General features: G+C 31.9%; 1 protein-coding gene across 1 annotated transcript in view; it reads right to left on the bottom strand.

The window, feature by feature from the left end:
* LOC134688066 (intermembrane lipid transfer protein VPS13D-like) overlaps positions 1 to 17,146 on the bottom strand; it is a 74,285-nt gene that overhangs the window by 25,020 nt on the left and 32,119 nt on the right. Inside the window, exons 34-54 of the mRNA XM_063548534.1 lie at positions 16,777 to 16,936; positions 16,138 to 16,396; positions 15,700 to 15,880; positions 14,369 to 15,151; positions 13,636 to 13,875; positions 12,933 to 13,161; positions 12,100 to 12,342; positions 11,625 to 11,761; positions 11,065 to 11,163; positions 10,105 to 10,344; positions 9,611 to 9,746; positions 8,749 to 8,918; positions 7,834 to 8,033; positions 7,359 to 7,423; positions 5,723 to 5,819; positions 5,357 to 5,509; positions 4,301 to 4,433; positions 2,386 to 2,526; positions 1,595 to 1,769; positions 739 to 943; positions 177 to 378 (exon numbers count right to left, since the gene is read on the bottom strand). Coding sequence (XP_063404604.1) covers positions 177 to 378; positions 739 to 943; positions 1,595 to 1,769; positions 2,386 to 2,526; positions 4,301 to 4,433; positions 5,357 to 5,509; positions 5,723 to 5,819; positions 7,359 to 7,423; positions 7,834 to 8,033; positions 8,749 to 8,918; positions 9,611 to 9,746; positions 10,105 to 10,344; positions 11,065 to 11,163; positions 11,625 to 11,761; positions 12,100 to 12,342; positions 12,933 to 13,161; positions 13,636 to 13,875; positions 14,369 to 15,151; positions 15,700 to 15,880; positions 16,138 to 16,396; positions 16,777 to 16,936 — 4,248 coding nt within the window. The remainder of the gene's footprint in view (positions 1 to 176; positions 379 to 738; positions 944 to 1,594; positions 1,770 to 2,385; positions 2,527 to 4,300; positions 4,434 to 5,356; positions 5,510 to 5,722; positions 5,820 to 7,358; positions 7,424 to 7,833; positions 8,034 to 8,748; positions 8,919 to 9,610; positions 9,747 to 10,104; positions 10,345 to 11,064; positions 11,164 to 11,624; positions 11,762 to 12,099; positions 12,343 to 12,932; positions 13,162 to 13,635; positions 13,876 to 14,368; positions 15,152 to 15,699; positions 15,881 to 16,137; positions 16,397 to 16,776; positions 16,937 to 17,146) is intronic.

Raw genomic sequence — 17,146 nt, 5'->3', positions numbered from 1 at the left:
AACAATGATAAAAGCTAAAATTTTGAAAGTGGACTTTAACTTTTGTTCACTACATAAAACAACATATTTAAACTTGAAAAGAATTGGTCAAAGCATTTTCAAGCTAGTGCATAGAACCTATTTGTTAACTCTGCATATATTATTTTTAATACATAAATGTATATCCATATACTTACTGCATGAAGGTGTGCCTTCTTTCCTGGTTTGATGACACCACTGATGACTGTGTCTTTGAGGTAATATCTGAGGTCTATAGGGAGGAGGTTGTGTATGATTACGGGAGGTAGAATGGTAATGGTGTGGGCAGGGAGGATCGGTATATCCTCTCTTGTCAATATCTGTTCAGGATAGTTCTGTCGCTGTACAGAGGAACAAAACCTGAAAAAAATGTACAAGGAATTCTAAATTAGTAAATTAAACCAACAGATTCAACTTTTAAATTAAAAAAAAAATCTTACTTTCAACCATCAAAGTAATTTTGAAAAAAAAAAAATCCATGAAGAAGATCAAAATGGCAAAAAATTTCAACATCTTTGATATATAAATTATGTGAAAAGATTTTTATAATTTGTAGAGAGCAACTGTTTAATACAACAGAGAGTAGCCTAACAAAATTTGGTATAACACAAACAAAATTGAAATTACTTAATCTGAACAACAAACTAGGTCATTAAGGACAAAACAATCTTAAAATTTATAACGTGCATCATGATATAAAAGTTCTACAAAATAGTTTACCTGAAAACTCCTGAATTATCTGGTGTCTCACATTGCTTTATTTTCTCTTTTGTGTCTCCTGCTAAAGCAACATGTTGCCATTGGATTGGTTGGTTGCAGAATTTAACAGGCCAATCAGAAGGTTTCATATACAATGTAGCACATATAAAAGGCAGAGGTACTGGTATTGTTTCTTTTGGTTTCACAGGTAATATTTCAAATTTTCCTGTAAAGAAATATTAATATTGAAGCTATCAGAGTGCATACCATGTTACTGTTAAATTGATTGCTTTGTAGCTAATTTTGAGGAACACCGTGGAATAATTTGCCATCCATGCAATCAATCCCATTCTTAATCATTTTTTTTTATTACAGTTTTATATTATAACTATAGATGTAAATGTATCAGATATTTGTCATTTGTGTTTGTCTCTTCGTGACATAGCATAAGCACGATAGCTATAGGTATGTTTTTGTTATAAACAAAAATGTGTCCTCAGTACATGAATGCCCCACTCGCACTATCATTTTCTATGTTCAGTGGACTGTGAAATTCGGGTAAAATCTCTAATTTGGCATTAAAATTAGAAAGATCATATCATAAGGAACATGTTTACCAAGTTTGAAGTCAATTGGACTTCAACTTCATCAAAAACTACCTTGACCAAAAACTTTTACCTGAAGCGGGACAGACAGACGGACGGACAAACAGACAAACAGATGAACGGAAGCACAGACCAGAAAACATAATGCCCCTCTACTATCGTAGGTGGGGCATAAAAATAAATGAAAGGTAAAGCATTTTTGTTAATTTTTAAAAATATATGAAAAGGTTACATGAACACAAGATCTTCAATTTTACCACAGAATCTCATACCATCTATCCCATTGCCAGCCATCATCCTAACATCTACAGTAGATTCTATCTTGTTATGTATAGTAAGGGCAGAACGGATGGTGATCACCTTCCTGGCACTTCCCTCCTGTCTCACATCAAATACAACTCTGGCTAACAGTTGTTTGGCTGGGTCATGCCATGATCCATAGGCAAACTGAAACAAACAGAATTACTAACTACAATATGTTGCTTTCAAAGCAAAAAATATAATTTCGGTTTTAGATGTCATTAGCATCATTTCTTCAGTCTTCAAGATAAACTTTTGTATCCACAAGCATGAAGCTCAATTTTCTAATTTTTTAATGTATTCTGGTAGCTTATATAGAAGATTTTACAAGCTTGAAAGCAATTTTTAAAGAATGCGATTGTAGACTTGTGTTTAAGTGTGAAGACTGTTTCTTTAAACAAATATCATAAATTCAATCAGTAAAACCCATTACAAATAAAACTAACAAAATTGTCGGCATTTTCTCAAATGCACAACTTATAACATACAATTAAAACCTGACAACCAATCATACGTTAACATTTTAAAAAGTATTTGCAAAATATTTTGTTTTATGCTAATAAAAATAATACAATAGAAAAGTTCAGACCTCTAAACACATGCATTATCCATTTAATGCCTAAGTTATCACAAGGTAGTGGTGTTCATATTCAAATTCATTTCACAAAACATTTTCTCTTTTTGAAAACTACTTAAAATTTGCATGTTGAACATTAAACATTTATCTCGTTCATTAATACTTCTGACCAAAACAAAAACTTACTGAATTGAGACCTGTGGCTGATTTCTTGTCTGGTTCTGCCTCCCTGAAGTATACTCCCACTTTGTCTACAGATACAGCTGACATACGATTCCATCCATCTATCTTTACAACTATCTGATTCACATGCAGATCATGGGTTTTCTGAAAATAAAAAAAATAGATACTTGTTTCATGTTTTGTTATCGCTGTTTGTCTAAGTCGTTTTTCTTTTGACAATTCTGCTATCTCTTTTTTTATTGAACTGTCAGGTTTTTATTGTCTACTTGATCACTCCTATCTTTATTTTTATAGGATAAGCTCAAACATGTATTGCTGAGGATTCATTTATTTTTGTTGGTACCAATTTTCATGGATAGAGGAAAATTGCATTTTTGAGAATATTTGATTTTGTGGTTTTGCTAAAGTCTGCTATATAAAATTTGTCATTTGTCGAAATTTTAGATTCACCTGTACCCATGAAAATTGGAATCAAACAAATGATATTGAATTCACAATAAGCAATAGTATTATGTTGGGGTGTTGTCTCATTGGCACTCATACCAAATCTTCTAATTTTGATTAATTGGTAAAACAAATTTCCTATTAAATAACGTTACATCCTTTGAAAATATGCAATGACCTGTTAAACATAAATGCTAGCATCTTAGCAATGTCAAGTACAGAAAGGATGTATGACAATAATAGCAGGTGGACAACTTTAACATACTAGCACTATCAACTAATTTAATGAACATAACACCAGTACGCAAAACAAATCAATATACAGCAACAATGGACAACTACTGAATTACAGGCTCTTTGGGTGGGACAGACACATAAGTGAATAATTGTATGCTCTATGTAGTTTCATAAATAGAGCGTCAATTAAATAAAGCAAGCAAAGCTCTAGCTCTTGGCTTTCAAAATAGTTATATTTTTCTGCCATAAACTGTCTTTGTCCCAAGTTTTATTGCTGTCAAATTGAAATTTGCTCTTTTGGTCACTGTAATTGAATGTTAATATTATATGATTTAAATACACTTTTGTTTTCTATTGTTGAAGACATTTAATTTTCTCCTCATATAAAAGCAATGGTACTTATATACATAAAAATAATGAAATGTTGTATGACCTCTGTATTTAGAAGAGGATCAGTTTGGATGTTTGTTGTTCCAGAAAACAAACGTCCCATTGCACTAAGCCTTCTGCTTAATAAATATTTTACTTACATGGAATGCAATGCACTGCAAGTATTTATAAACCAAAGCATGGTAAAATTCTAACAAGTGAAAGTGCGAGCTACTGCTCACTGATGATACCCCCGCCGCAAGTGGATAATATTAATAGTGTAAAAATATGCAAGTGTTCGGTAAACAGGAAGTTGTGGATTGATGAATCTGAAAACGCATTACACAGTATAGCTGACTTATATAAATCCTGAAATCAAATTTCAGAAATCCTTGTATTGTAGTTCCTGAGAAAAATGTGACAAAAAAATATTCATGGGACGGATGGACTGACGGAAGGACAGGCAGAGGTAAAACAGTACCCCCCCCCCCCTTTTTTAAAGCAGGGGTATAAAAACTCATTATCAAAATTGAGTGAAAATATTTGTACTTGAATACATCTAAGTTTTATAAGAGAAGTAAAATTTAACATCTAATTGTAGTTTAATATATAGTCATCTTCCACATACAAATGTACATGTACCAATAAATATTGTAACATTTTATCATACTATCTTAATATTGTTAATATGTCCAAATAATAGTCAGTAAACTAATGATACTTATTTCAAACTGCATGCTACATGTTACTGGAATATAAGTTTTATAAGTATGCTTAAGACCGTAGTTAGAAAACAAGTCAGGATTAATGCATAAAAGATAAGTATAAAAGGCTTGGAAACTACAGGACTACTCATTTTAAGTCTTACCTTATGCCTGATTTTCTGAGGTCTGTTAAATTCAAATGACACCTGTTGACCTGGTTGAACTTTCTTCCAATCAGAAGCCTGTATATATCCTCTATCCATCATTTCATCTCGTTTTTCTATCTCATGTTTAATTCTGAAATAAATTATATCTTATAGTTTACCATTAACAATAACAATCTAGAATTCTAACCTTAACAGAAACAGAAGCTCTAGACCAATTCCAAGGTTGATTTTATATATAAAGTATGCTGGTTAAGCTGAGGGCAATTGGTGTAAACCATGTCATTAAACAATTGACTCTAACTTTGACATAACAACATAACCATGGTCAGTCTTCACGATCAACTTTTGAATTTACAGGCCCAAGGCTATAGTCCACATGAGAGCTGTTGTGTAGTGGTTAGTGCATCGGACTAATAACACAAAGGTTCCTGGTTCGATTCCTGTTCGGGATGAGAATTTCAGGAACTCAATTTTCGGCTCTCCCTTGACACCATTTGCGAGTATGGTCTTGAGGAAACGATGATAGTCCTCGGAATGGACGATAAATGGCTGACCCGTGTTAAGAGAGAGCCATATCTCTTGCACGTTAAAGACACCCTTGTAGATTTCGAAAAAGAGTAGGCTAATGCCGCTACAAGGCAGCACTCGCACCCGCAAAGTGGAAAGGGATTAACATAAGTTGTAAAACTTGTTTCCCAATCCACTATAAATAAATATGTTTAAACTAAACTATAGTCCACATGTAGAGTTGATTTTTATAGGCTAAACAGCATTTTTACAAGCCTAGGCTGGTTGAGCTTGGAGACTGCATAGTGACATCCAAAATGTTATGAAAAATGCATGAATGTTGAAGTCTTCAATACCCATTTATCATACAGGCTTTAATTAGATATAGGAAGATGTGTGAGTGCCAATGAGACAACTCTCCATCCAAAAAAACAATTTAAAAAAAAGTTTAAGTTGATTTTCTAAAATTATGAATTATCAAATCCACATTTGAATGCAGTTATATCAAATTATGTAAAATATATTATATCAATGTTGTATGCTGACCTTGATGGGTGTGTTGTGACCTTGAGATACCACAAAGGACATCCTGTTTGATTGTCAAGGACAAATGGAACAAATGGTGTCCGTCTTCTCTGGTTACAGATGACACTGTCACTACTAGAATTTGTTGGGTCCTGTTGACCACTGTTTGCTGCACTATAATATACAAAAATATAATTTCAAGGTCATAACTATCTGGTATTACTTGTTAAACTTTAAATTCTGTTGTTTTTATATGAAGGGGAGTAGTCTGATGATGAAGATGTGCATAGTCATAATGAAATAGATTATCAAAAATATTTTTTTATTGAAAACAGAATAGAACTTTTAGATTTGTTGAATTCTGATGACATATGGTGAATTACTTACGGTACTTGTCTATAGTAGTCTTCAGTCCATTTATCTTTTGTTTTGTTATACAAGTCCAAGAAAGTCCTTGTTATACTGATGTTCAATACATCAGGAGCTGAAATACATATATCATTCACTTTGGTCATATAACGAAAAGTCAAAAATAGTAAAGAACATATTTTCAAATTTGAACTACATTTCTACAAGAATTTTTCAACAAATCATTTATTCAATTTATATAGCAAATATCTTACACAAAATCTTTTCAAAAGTTTGCGGAAAAAATTTAATGTTTTTGAATATATCCCAGAGGAACCAGTAATGACGCACCTAAGGTTGTGTTTGTCTCTGTATTTAATCAATCATTTAAAAGAAGTAGAAAAACGGAATGGAATAAAAGATTGATTACTTGTTAATATATTTCAATCATTAAACAGTATATATTTGAAATATTAAAAGCAATAAAAATCATGTTTGCTAAGATTACAAACGGACTGTCAAAAAATGTTGGGTACCAGTAATGACGCACTGTAAACAAACCAGTAAAAAACACTTGCTCGTACCTGATAATGGAAAAATTGCTTCAATCTGGATTCTTTAAAGTTAACCCTGTTCAACAAATTCTATTTTATTTACAACTTTTGAAATTTTCATACACTTTAATGATCATGGGGCAAATAGAACAAAATTTTTTAATCATTTTTTTTCTTTTTAATTTTATTATAAAATTGTATAAAATTTATGAAACTGATATATATATTCCGTATATTTGAAAATAAAAAGTAAATGATTCATAAAACAACAATGACAATATTACATATATCAATGTTTACCTCATAAACTGAATGAAAAAAAATGATAAACCATAGAAAATTATATAAGCGACAACCATTTGTTCTACTGTGATTCCCGCTTAAATGTAAAACCATGTCACATGACAGTCATGTGATTTCAAAAACACAAAATTGGGAAGAATATGGTTACATATTTTTATTAGCCAAAGTGGATGTAGGACTGATAATCATCCAGGGAAGAGTAGAATGTTTTTGGCCTTAATAAAATGGCGGAATTTGTATCATCTTTAATATTTCAAGTAATAATAATATTTCTGGGCAGAGTTTAAGGCATCTTTGTTGTAGTCAGATGACCTTCACCAACATGTTATGTACGGTAAATGTTGATGACGTCACAGGTTTTGTTTAGAAATATAAAACCGAAAACTAAATCGGTGCGTCATTTCTGGTCTGCGTCAAAACAGGTACCAAGACGATATGGTTTTAATCAATCATACTTTTTGGATATTCATCAAATCTAAATATTTATTTGATATCCATGCTGCTTTTAATAAATAATATTTCCATAATTCACTTCAAATATCTTTAATTTTTTGTATCTGAGCATGTTGTTCAGTGGTACTCGTTTGTTGATGTGGTTCATAGGTTCTCATTTCTAGTTTTTTCATAAAGATCCACTGTTTGTTTTCCTATTTGAATGGTTATACACTAGTCATTTTAGGGCTTTATAGCTTGTGTGAGCCAAGACTCTATGTTGAAGGCGGTACTTTGACCTATAACGGTTTACTTTTTACAAATTGTTACTTGGATGGAGAGTTGTCTCATTGGTATTTAAACCATCTCTTCTTATATCAAATTACCATTTATCTGTAGATCTTTCTTGATATCTCCTTTTAATTCATACTGTCTCCACTCAGTACTGCATCTAAAATTTTATAGAAAGATTTGTTCAGTACCTATTTCATCAAAGGTATTTAAAATTTGAAACTAAATGACAAAACAAATAAATAGGGAAAGTGTTTCTCTGAAACAGATGTGGCTCTGCTTGCATATCATATAAAGTCATAATAAGGATATAACTGAATTGACGCTTCCCAAATTTTTACTCAATCTGAGTTTTGTGGCAATAGGTTTTGTATATATACCTACCTCCACTTGGTTCTTTAAATGGTTCCCAGCCAGAGAGTTCCCTTTTGTTATAGTCCCCCATGCGACTGAATGTTCTAAGACTTTATATACCTACCTCCAATGTTCTATAAATGGTTCCCAGCCAGAGAGTTCCCTTTTGTTATAGTCCCCCATCCGACTGAATGTTCTAAGACTATATATACCTACCTCCAAGGTTCTATAAATGGTTCCCAGCCAGACAGTTCCCTGTTGTAATAGTCCCCCATCAGACTGAATCTGGCCTGTCCCTCCATCACATTCTGTAGCTTTTGATTGACATTAATGTTATTAAATGATAGTTCGGCCAGTGGTACATCAGAGTCCTTACAATCATCAATAAAACACAGACATACACATGATGCCTTCAGCTGAAATACAAAGTGACTGAATGAAGAAACACAGACATACACATGATGCCTTCAGCTGAAATAAAGAGTGACTGAATGAAGTAGTACAGGACATACAAACAGATGCAACTCTATATTTAATGTATAACTCACAGCTTGGTTTTAAACTACTGGAATTCTTAAAAACTCATTCAACATTTAAAAGCTGTTGACTAAAAACTTCTTGGAGAAATAACAGTAAAATCTTCAAGAGTTCAAATCAATAATAATAGTTATACACATGAACCTTCTTTCTTTTGAACAACATGTATATTGTTGTTTAGTGGTTGTTTGTTGATGTGGTTTATAAGTGTTTCTAATTTTTTTGTTTTATGGGGGGATTTTCCTGTTTGATTGGTTTTACACTATTCAATTTTGGGGGTCTTTATACCTTGCTGTTTGGTGTGAGTCAAGGCTCTGTGTTGAAGGCTGTACTTTGAGCTATAATTGTTTACTTTTACAAATTTTAACTTTGATGGAGAATTGTCTCATTGACACTCATACAACATCTTCTTATATCTATATATTACAAGATTTTTTTTTGCTATAGGCAATCCTGATAAAGGCAAATCAAGAAAAGTGCTTCAGATGCATCAAATTTATTTTTAAGAGTAATTTATGTTTTGTACAAGTCAATTTAACAAAAGAAACATGGAAAATAACAGTATTAATTGTTTTCTCCATAATATTAGATTACCTCAATACTTGTAAGTTTCAGTCCTCCTTCTTTCTTCTCCACAGGTAGTGGTTTACCATGTGCAGTCAACCATAACGCAGCCTCTGTTAAATCACCATTACATTCATCTAAAGATTTCTCACATTCTTCTTCAGCAAATCCCAAGTCCTTTAGACACTTCATTTTATTTGCTGTAGAAAGAGAAACTATGTATATTCTATATTCATATGTTGGATTGAGCATTTCTATAAATCTATGTTCAAAAGCATACTTTAAATTTTAATATGATAAAATGTCCATCAATATATACAATTGAATGTCATTATTTCATATTTGTCTCCTCAGACAACAATCTTTACTGTGCTATGCAAGAGAAATTGGACTTTCAGACTAGCAATGTGCAAACCTTTTCTTTAGTGCCTTGTAATTTTATTCATTCGAACTACTGAACAATTATTGAAAGTTTTTAGCTTATTACAGAGGAATTGTCAGGTAAGTAAGGTTCAGTAATTCAAGAACATAAACATAAGTACAGGATTCAGTTTCACCAAAAAACTTAAGACTAATATTTATTGTATGTTTACTAAATATTTCATGACTTACGATCAATCTTAATCATAAGTTTTTTTGTGAACTGATTCCAGATCTTTAGTTCACTCTTTGCTTACAAAGATCTGAAAACCCTCCTGTCTACTTTCTGTTCTTATCAAATTTACTTTAGCCAATGAGATTCCTGCCATCCAATGTTTGAAGGTATGTATAATTACCACAAAAACCAGAGGATCATAAAAGGTATTTGAAACAGAAAGTACAAAGTTGCGTTTAGATATCTTATTAGCAAAAAGATTCTTGTTTAAATATTTTGAGAGAGAATGTTACTTACATGGGTATTTGCTTGGTACTGTTTGAGATTCTCTATTTTTAGCTTTTAATGCTTGATCTGGAAGTGAATTAAGGATTGCCAGGAACATCTTCATGTCAAGGTATGATAGCCTGATATTCATGGTATTAAATGACACCTGAAATATACATGATATATAATTAACAATACAATATATTATTGTTATGCATTTTAATTCATCAAGGATGTTTGCCTGTGTCCCACCAGTGTATGTCACAGAAAATAATTAAATGGTTCACAAATTACTCTGAATGCTTTCCTGCTATAAAGATGTTACTTTTAGCATTTGGCCTGTTCAAATTTTCAGCATCTTACGAGTGTTATTATGGAAAATTCTGTATAATGTATTTTTGTAATTACTTTTGTCTTCATTATTCACTGCATGATATTAACATTTTCCAGAAATAATTCATGGTTTAGGCAAAAGATGAAAAATTTAGCAAAACATAATATGCTTAATCATTATGATAGCCTACCTCTAGTAATAGATTCCTCTGTCTTATTTCTGAGGCCTCCAGCAGACCAGTGGACCCAGATTTATTGAGGTCTGGTAAAGGATTGGCATTTAAGTCTATATTAATCATCAAAGGGTCTATGATTGACAGAGCAGTCTCCTCCTCGGAGAGCAAACTACATGAAAACACCTCAATACTTTGTAAACTACATGATAACAGCTTCTCCTGAGATGAGGGTCTGTATGTTAAAACTGCTGTACTCTGTAAATATACATATTGCAAATATAAAGATATTTGAAGAGTTTTATATAAAAAAAACAGACTTTTTTCACTTCTATAAGAATGCTATTTATGAGAAAACCAGGTTTCAAGTTACATCGATCTATAGCATTGATCTATGCAATTGTAAGAAATGTATAGCCATTACAAGTGAGTATCAAAGAATAGTTCTTAAGTGGTACATAGCATTACAGATATAACTCTGTATATTTTTTTTTAATGAAAATTAAACAAGCCAAATTAATATTAGTTAAGGTGTTTCTTACCACCTTAAGTTGATTGTATGGACTATCTTAACACACCAAGTTGCACATTCTTTTGTTATTTATTTATTTAATACAACTTTAGAATGGAAAGTGCAAAATCATTGACTGAGTGCTAAAAAATTTACACTAATCCAATGGATCCAGCCATTTCAAAGTTTGTTATAAATCCTTTATAACACTGAACTGAAATCTGAGAATTGTCTATTGATTTAGAGCTAGCACATATTATATAGAATCTTGTTACCCTATCTATCAAATATAATACAAGAATATAAGTATTTTTACTTTAATATATGATCATTTCCCCTGTAAACCAATTTTAACCCCATTACAAATTATCATTTTTCTCTGTTTTTATTAAACCATGATTGAGACTACCCTTAACACTACCATATGGTCATATGAGTTATTCCCTTATGATCTATCAATACTATACCTTTAGAATAACAGCATTAGTATCCCATGTTGTACTGTCTTCAACCACAACAAACTGTGTGTCAGATACATTCAACTTTAGTTCAAAGGGTACCTCTACCTACAATTATAGAAAAATTTCCAACAACTATAAACAAGTACACCTTTTGCTAGATTATTAATTTGGAAAATTAATTGATTATTCAATACAAAAATTATAAATAAAACAATTGCTGCTTTTTCATGAAAGCATTTTGTAACATAATGACAAAAGAAACCAGCTCCTCTTACGTATTAGAAGATAATGTCAATCATTATTCTCATGTTTGTAACCTTTAGGAATGCATAGGATTTTATATTATAAGATACATTTATACCAATCAAATCACAGTTACCAAATATGTCATATCCTCATGACTTCCATGTTTAACATTAATTCGAAATTTTTACAATAATATATTTATATTTTTTTTATTCTGACAGTTGTATTAAGCAATTCAGCATTCAGCAAAGAAATTTGTTTTAACAAAATGAACCTGAATCCCACCTAGCACAAGAGTACATTTTTGGTTTTAGACTAACCTGTTCCACTATTGGACCTCTCTTGGTCATGACACCACTAGACATTGTGACGGGACTACAAGTTCCAGATCCTGGTTTTGGAGACAGTGGTATGTCATCAGTGCCACTTTCATCTTCTAATGCACCATTTTCCTCTTCTACAATGTTAATTAATTGAATAACTCAAAATAAACCATGATGGAACATGCTTCAATTAGATAACCAAAGCTGGTGTTTTGCATATCAGTTTTAGTCTTATTTGAAATATGTATATTCCTAAATTATAGTATGACAGCATGCCTTTTTAGACAACAGCCTTCAACAGTATTTGATTTTTATTCTGACAAAATCCAATTCTATTTTTTTATTTAATATCAGTTTTTATAGAAAGGTGTTTATCTTATTCCAAATTTGATACAACCATTTCACAAGTAATTTGTTCAAGGATTACTTTAGACAGAACTTGGAGACTAGAAAGAAAAATAATTGCAATTACCTTCTGAAAATGGATCCTCTGGTTTTGCAGCAAGAAATTCCTGGACTGTGAGCAGCCAATCAAATATACACATTAATTTCATGTTATTGAGTAGTATAGAGAACTGGTTTGAATCCTTTGTTGATCTGAAGTGGAGCTCTAGCTGGAAGGATCCATAGTCTGATGACTGGTTTCTTTTATTCTTAACTGGTCCTGGCTGTAAAATCTTCTCAAATACATTGGGTCTTACATTTACTGGAGCATCTTTGAAAGAATAATAATTTCATATTATATAGGATGATAAACTTTCAGTTACCATTATAATGTTAAAATTGTTTTTAATTCCAATTAAATTCTACCATTATCTAATCAATGATTAAGAATGACAAAAAGAATCATGTCTCTCATAAATTTCAAATTCCCAACATCAGAACTATGACAATGGTAGATAAAAAATACCAAAACTCAACAAGAAAATTTAATCAGCAAATTGTGATAACCTTCCAAACACCTCATTAAATTTTATTGTATCTTGGTGTGGTGGCATGTTAGCCTCACATACACATACCACCTCCGGGTGTGGGAGTTTCTCGCTACATTGAAGACCCAGTGGTGGCCTTCTGCTGTTGTCTACTCTATGGTCAGGTTGTTGTCGCTTTGACAAATTCCCCATTTCCATTCTCATTTTATAAGTATTGAAACTGGGGTTGGGGATAGGAAAAGTTATTTTGTTTTTGGACATGATGTATGCAAATTTACTCAAAGAATGTTGGCTGAAGGGGTGATTTTAGGAGTCCTTCCATCCCAATCAATTTTTATGGAATCACTCAGAAGCAAATCTATAATTTGTCTACCTCTGTATCTAGTATCACTGGCTACAATCTCATGAGACACAAGATCAACATCTTTTGATTGGTTGGAGAAACTATCAAATCTGAATGTAGATGATATAAAATCTAATTTAGCCAGAGAGCATTCTGGATAATCTGGTCCCTGGTCGTGTGACAGAACCAGTTCTATTGTAACATTGTTTAGATCTATTGCCATGCCAATATTCTGCCAAACAGTTCCACTCAGCACAGTCTGAAATGATAAGGAATATTGTTTAATTAAATAGAAAAGATTATATCAAAAACATCATTCTTATAATACTTATTTAAAGTATGCTTTAAGTATAATAATAGATTATGGTCAAAAATTTAATATAAAAAAATCTAATGTTTTCTGTATTGAAAAAACTATATGCACTTATTTATGCTCTTGTATTATTTTAATTTTAGTTTCTTGTGTACAATTTGGAAATTAGTATGGCGTTCATTATCACTGAACTAGTATATATTTGTTTAGGGGCCAGCTGAAGGACGCCTCCGGGTGTGGGAATTTCTCGCTACATTGAAGACCTGTTGGTGACCTTCTGCTGTTGTTTTTTTCTTTGGTCGGATTGTTGTCTCTTTGACACATTCCCCATTTCCATTCTCAATTTTAAATTCATTAATCAAATACTCAAAAGGTAAAAACAAATCACAATTTGAAGTAATGGGTACAAGTTATACTTACATTTATTTCTGGGTTAATAAGATGTGACATGAGAGGTTTTTGGAACTCTGGTAACCTTTCTCCCAGATTATGATCCAGTATCCCTTTGATTAACTTGTACTGGTTCATATCAATAGTTATATGCATGGCAGACAATGCTCCATTGATCCTAAAGTCAGGAACAGCATGACTGATATCATTCTCTAGGTTTCTTTCTATCTGTAACTTCAACATACCCTTCTCTTTCAACGATTTTCCTCCCTACAAAAGTAAAACTATGGTTAGTACTTCATTATTGAATGCACATTACACCACTGTTGCAGGTTGGGGAAGGGTTGGTGCCTTCATAAAAGTTAAACCCCACTACATTCTGTTGGTGCCTGACCCAAATCAGGAGCCTGTAATTCAGTGGTTGTCTTTTGTTGCTGTGTAACCTATTTGTTTTTCGCTCATCATTTTGTACATAAATTAGGCTGTTACTTTTCTCTTTTTCTTCTTGGTAATTGCTGAAGGCCTATAGTTGTTAATTTCTGTGTCGTTGGCAATCATACCACATCTTCTTATTTCTATATTTTCTTATATTTTAGAACAATTTGAGAAGTATGTTAAAAGTATTCTATAACATTTTCAAATTTCAATGAAAAAAAAATAAATCCAGAAGCTCAAACTTATTTATCTTTTACTGTTACAAAAATTTAACTTAAATTTACTTTATAACTGTGACAGCATTCTAACAATGAAATCTATGTATTACCTGTTGCTGCAATACACAATCTTTAAACACCAAATCTGTATGACTTGACTTGACAAATGATCTGTTATATGTTTGTTTATCTACCCTCTCTGCAGAGTATAAGTCCATGTCTGATAGTACTACTGACATAACGTCCAACAGACAAATATAATCTGGTCCTTCAGATGAAACAGATCCATCAGAATTCACCTTAAGGAGATTATCAAAACCAAAGTTAGGTCTGAAGTTTGTTTCCTGTGAAGAATCACTATCAGTTTTACGGACATTTCGTTTCTGATCTGATGACCCTGATGAACTTGAATCTAAAAGGAAGTTTGGATCTACACTAGTGCCCTCTGGTGTTCTTGGCTCTAGTGTAGGGTCATAAACCTCTGTTTCACTTATTTCATAACCATCCTCATCATAACGGTCATCTTTTTCCAGATTGCCATAGATACTAGAGGTCATAGGATCTTCACTAACACCAGGAGGTAGTAGTTCATTATATGTACTTTGGGTCATCATGTTTAATGACCCAATTGATACGTCGGAAGAACATTTAGATAACAAAGAATCATTAGATAAATTTCGTTTAACAGAAACAGATTCCGGTATCACAGGTCTATAAATAGCTGATAGAGTACCATCAGTTCCATCATGTCTGAAGACATTTTTCAAGGTCAGATTTCCAAGGTCAACAACAAGAACATCATAAGACTGAGAACTGTGAGGTATTACAATAATTGGAGACTTTAGTTCTATGTCCAACATAATCCTAGAGCCTCTAGATGCTTTGTCTGCAACCTGAAATTATAATTGAAGATCATTAACAGCTTCTCTTCAAAACATCAATAGTTTAAATAATTATTTATACAACTTTAAAAAATACTTGTAAGTTTTTTAGATTAAATGTGAGTTTGTTTGAATAAATATAAGGAGATACTTCTTTTTTTAGCCAGTATGAGGAGGACGTTGATTGAGAGGAACTGGATTACAGAAGTTTGAATGTAGTCAGTATGAAGAAGACAGTTTTACTGAATATTTTACCCAATTGACCATCAACTCATTCTATAAAACAGAAACAGAGTAATTTGTAACGACAGACAATGTGGTTGCAAAATACCAGCACTCAGTGATTTCAAATTTCTTAGTTAAAATCAATTATAAATAATAATCTACTTTACAATTCCAGCTTGCTTCAACATATCTGCCAAAAAATGAAATTTGTCATTTTTTTTTATCAATAATTAAGTTCCAATTCTTTTTAAAAAAGAACAAATTGAATATCCAATACTGCCTAAAATATCATGTTTCAATAGGAAGAGTAGGAATCTATTCACTGAAATACATACCTTCATGCCTGCAGAAGCAGCCCTCATCCTGCCCAGTACATCTTGAAGTTGTAAAAAGTGTTGAAGGAAAGCAACAAACTCTGATTGAAATCTATTGGTGTGTACATATCTAACAGAGGACATTTTTAATTTCACTTTTATATCACAATCTCTCTGTAGCCCTGGATCTGGAAGACCATATCTGTAAAGAATCAATGCATTTAGTGCACCTCTAAGAAGGTACATTTTTTGTATTCAAATTGTAAACTTCCATTTTTTTAAATTTAATTTTACTTTTGATCATATAGTTATTCATCATATTGTTTTCTTCTGGAAACCAGATTTTTGTATTGTCAACTATTTCGAGAAAAAAATAATAAAATTTCTTTCATCTTTCATTCTGACATTAATTTTGAATTATCATTCTTACATATCATGAATTGTTAATACATAACTTACTTGAATATATCAAAGACTAAAGCCTGATTTCCTTCAGTAATAAACCTTTCCCTGTACAATTTACCATGGGGAGACTGGTCAGTCAAAGAAATACTGCCCAACTGTCCCTTGACATCTAAGTTACCATCCCTGGTTTCAATATTGGAGGAGAATTTAGAAATCTTAGCTCTGGATAGCTCATATTCTGGTTTGTTTAAAATCAACGAGAAACTCTTCACTTTTAATTTGACAACAGAGTTCACATTTGTCTCTTCAGGTTCTGAAATTTAAATATAAAGTAAATTTGACAATAGCTAAAATTTCTATGCTTGCACTGGTCTTTTGTAAAGAATAGGCATGTTCGCTTTGACAAATTTTCCATTCATGTGAAAAGTCAAACACCTTCTCAAGTTTTTATTTTTACTTTTCTTCTCATTTGACAGATTGTGCAACATTTTTTTCCCATTCTACAAAAGCTGAATACTTTCAAGCACTTTCTAATTGGATAAAGATTTTATAGGAATATGTAAAATTTATTGATTTGATTGATGAAACCTAGTGGAAATCAGTTCATGTGATTTTTAAATGACAGTATGTAATGCAAATCTTTCCACACTTTTTCAATAAAATTTTCTTTTCCAATACAAACTTAATACTTACTTGGAAAATCTTTCTGTATTACTGGGGAGTCTTTAGTAGGTTCAATATCTTCGTCATGTATTTTAGCCCCTAGTCCCAGAAAGTCCAGCAACACAACCCAGGTCTGTAGGTTAACATTAGCCTCCAGAGAATTGAAGTCTACGTCTATTATTCTGTTTGTCTGCAGAAAAAAACAATTAATTCACATATGAACCATTTCTTAATAACTATAAACTTTAATTAGCGAGAGAACTATCAATTTAACATTTGAAAATTATTTTGTGAACAGACACCAGGTAATGTGAATAAAATAAAACACACAATACATTAGAAATCTAAAGTACATGTATATCTTTGATACAAATATTCCTGGGAGAATTTATCTATGAAT

The sequence above is a fragment of the Mytilus trossulus genome, chromosome 10, assembly GCF_036588685.1.
Source record: "Mytilus trossulus isolate FHL-02 chromosome 10, PNRI_Mtr1.1.1.hap1, whole genome shotgun sequence".
In the NCBI taxonomy this organism is placed as follows: Eukaryota; Metazoa; Mollusca; class Bivalvia; order Mytilida; family Mytilidae; genus Mytilus; species Mytilus trossulus.
Note: the sequence above shows the minus strand (reverse complement) of the source record. Positions and strands in the feature narration are given on the sequence as shown.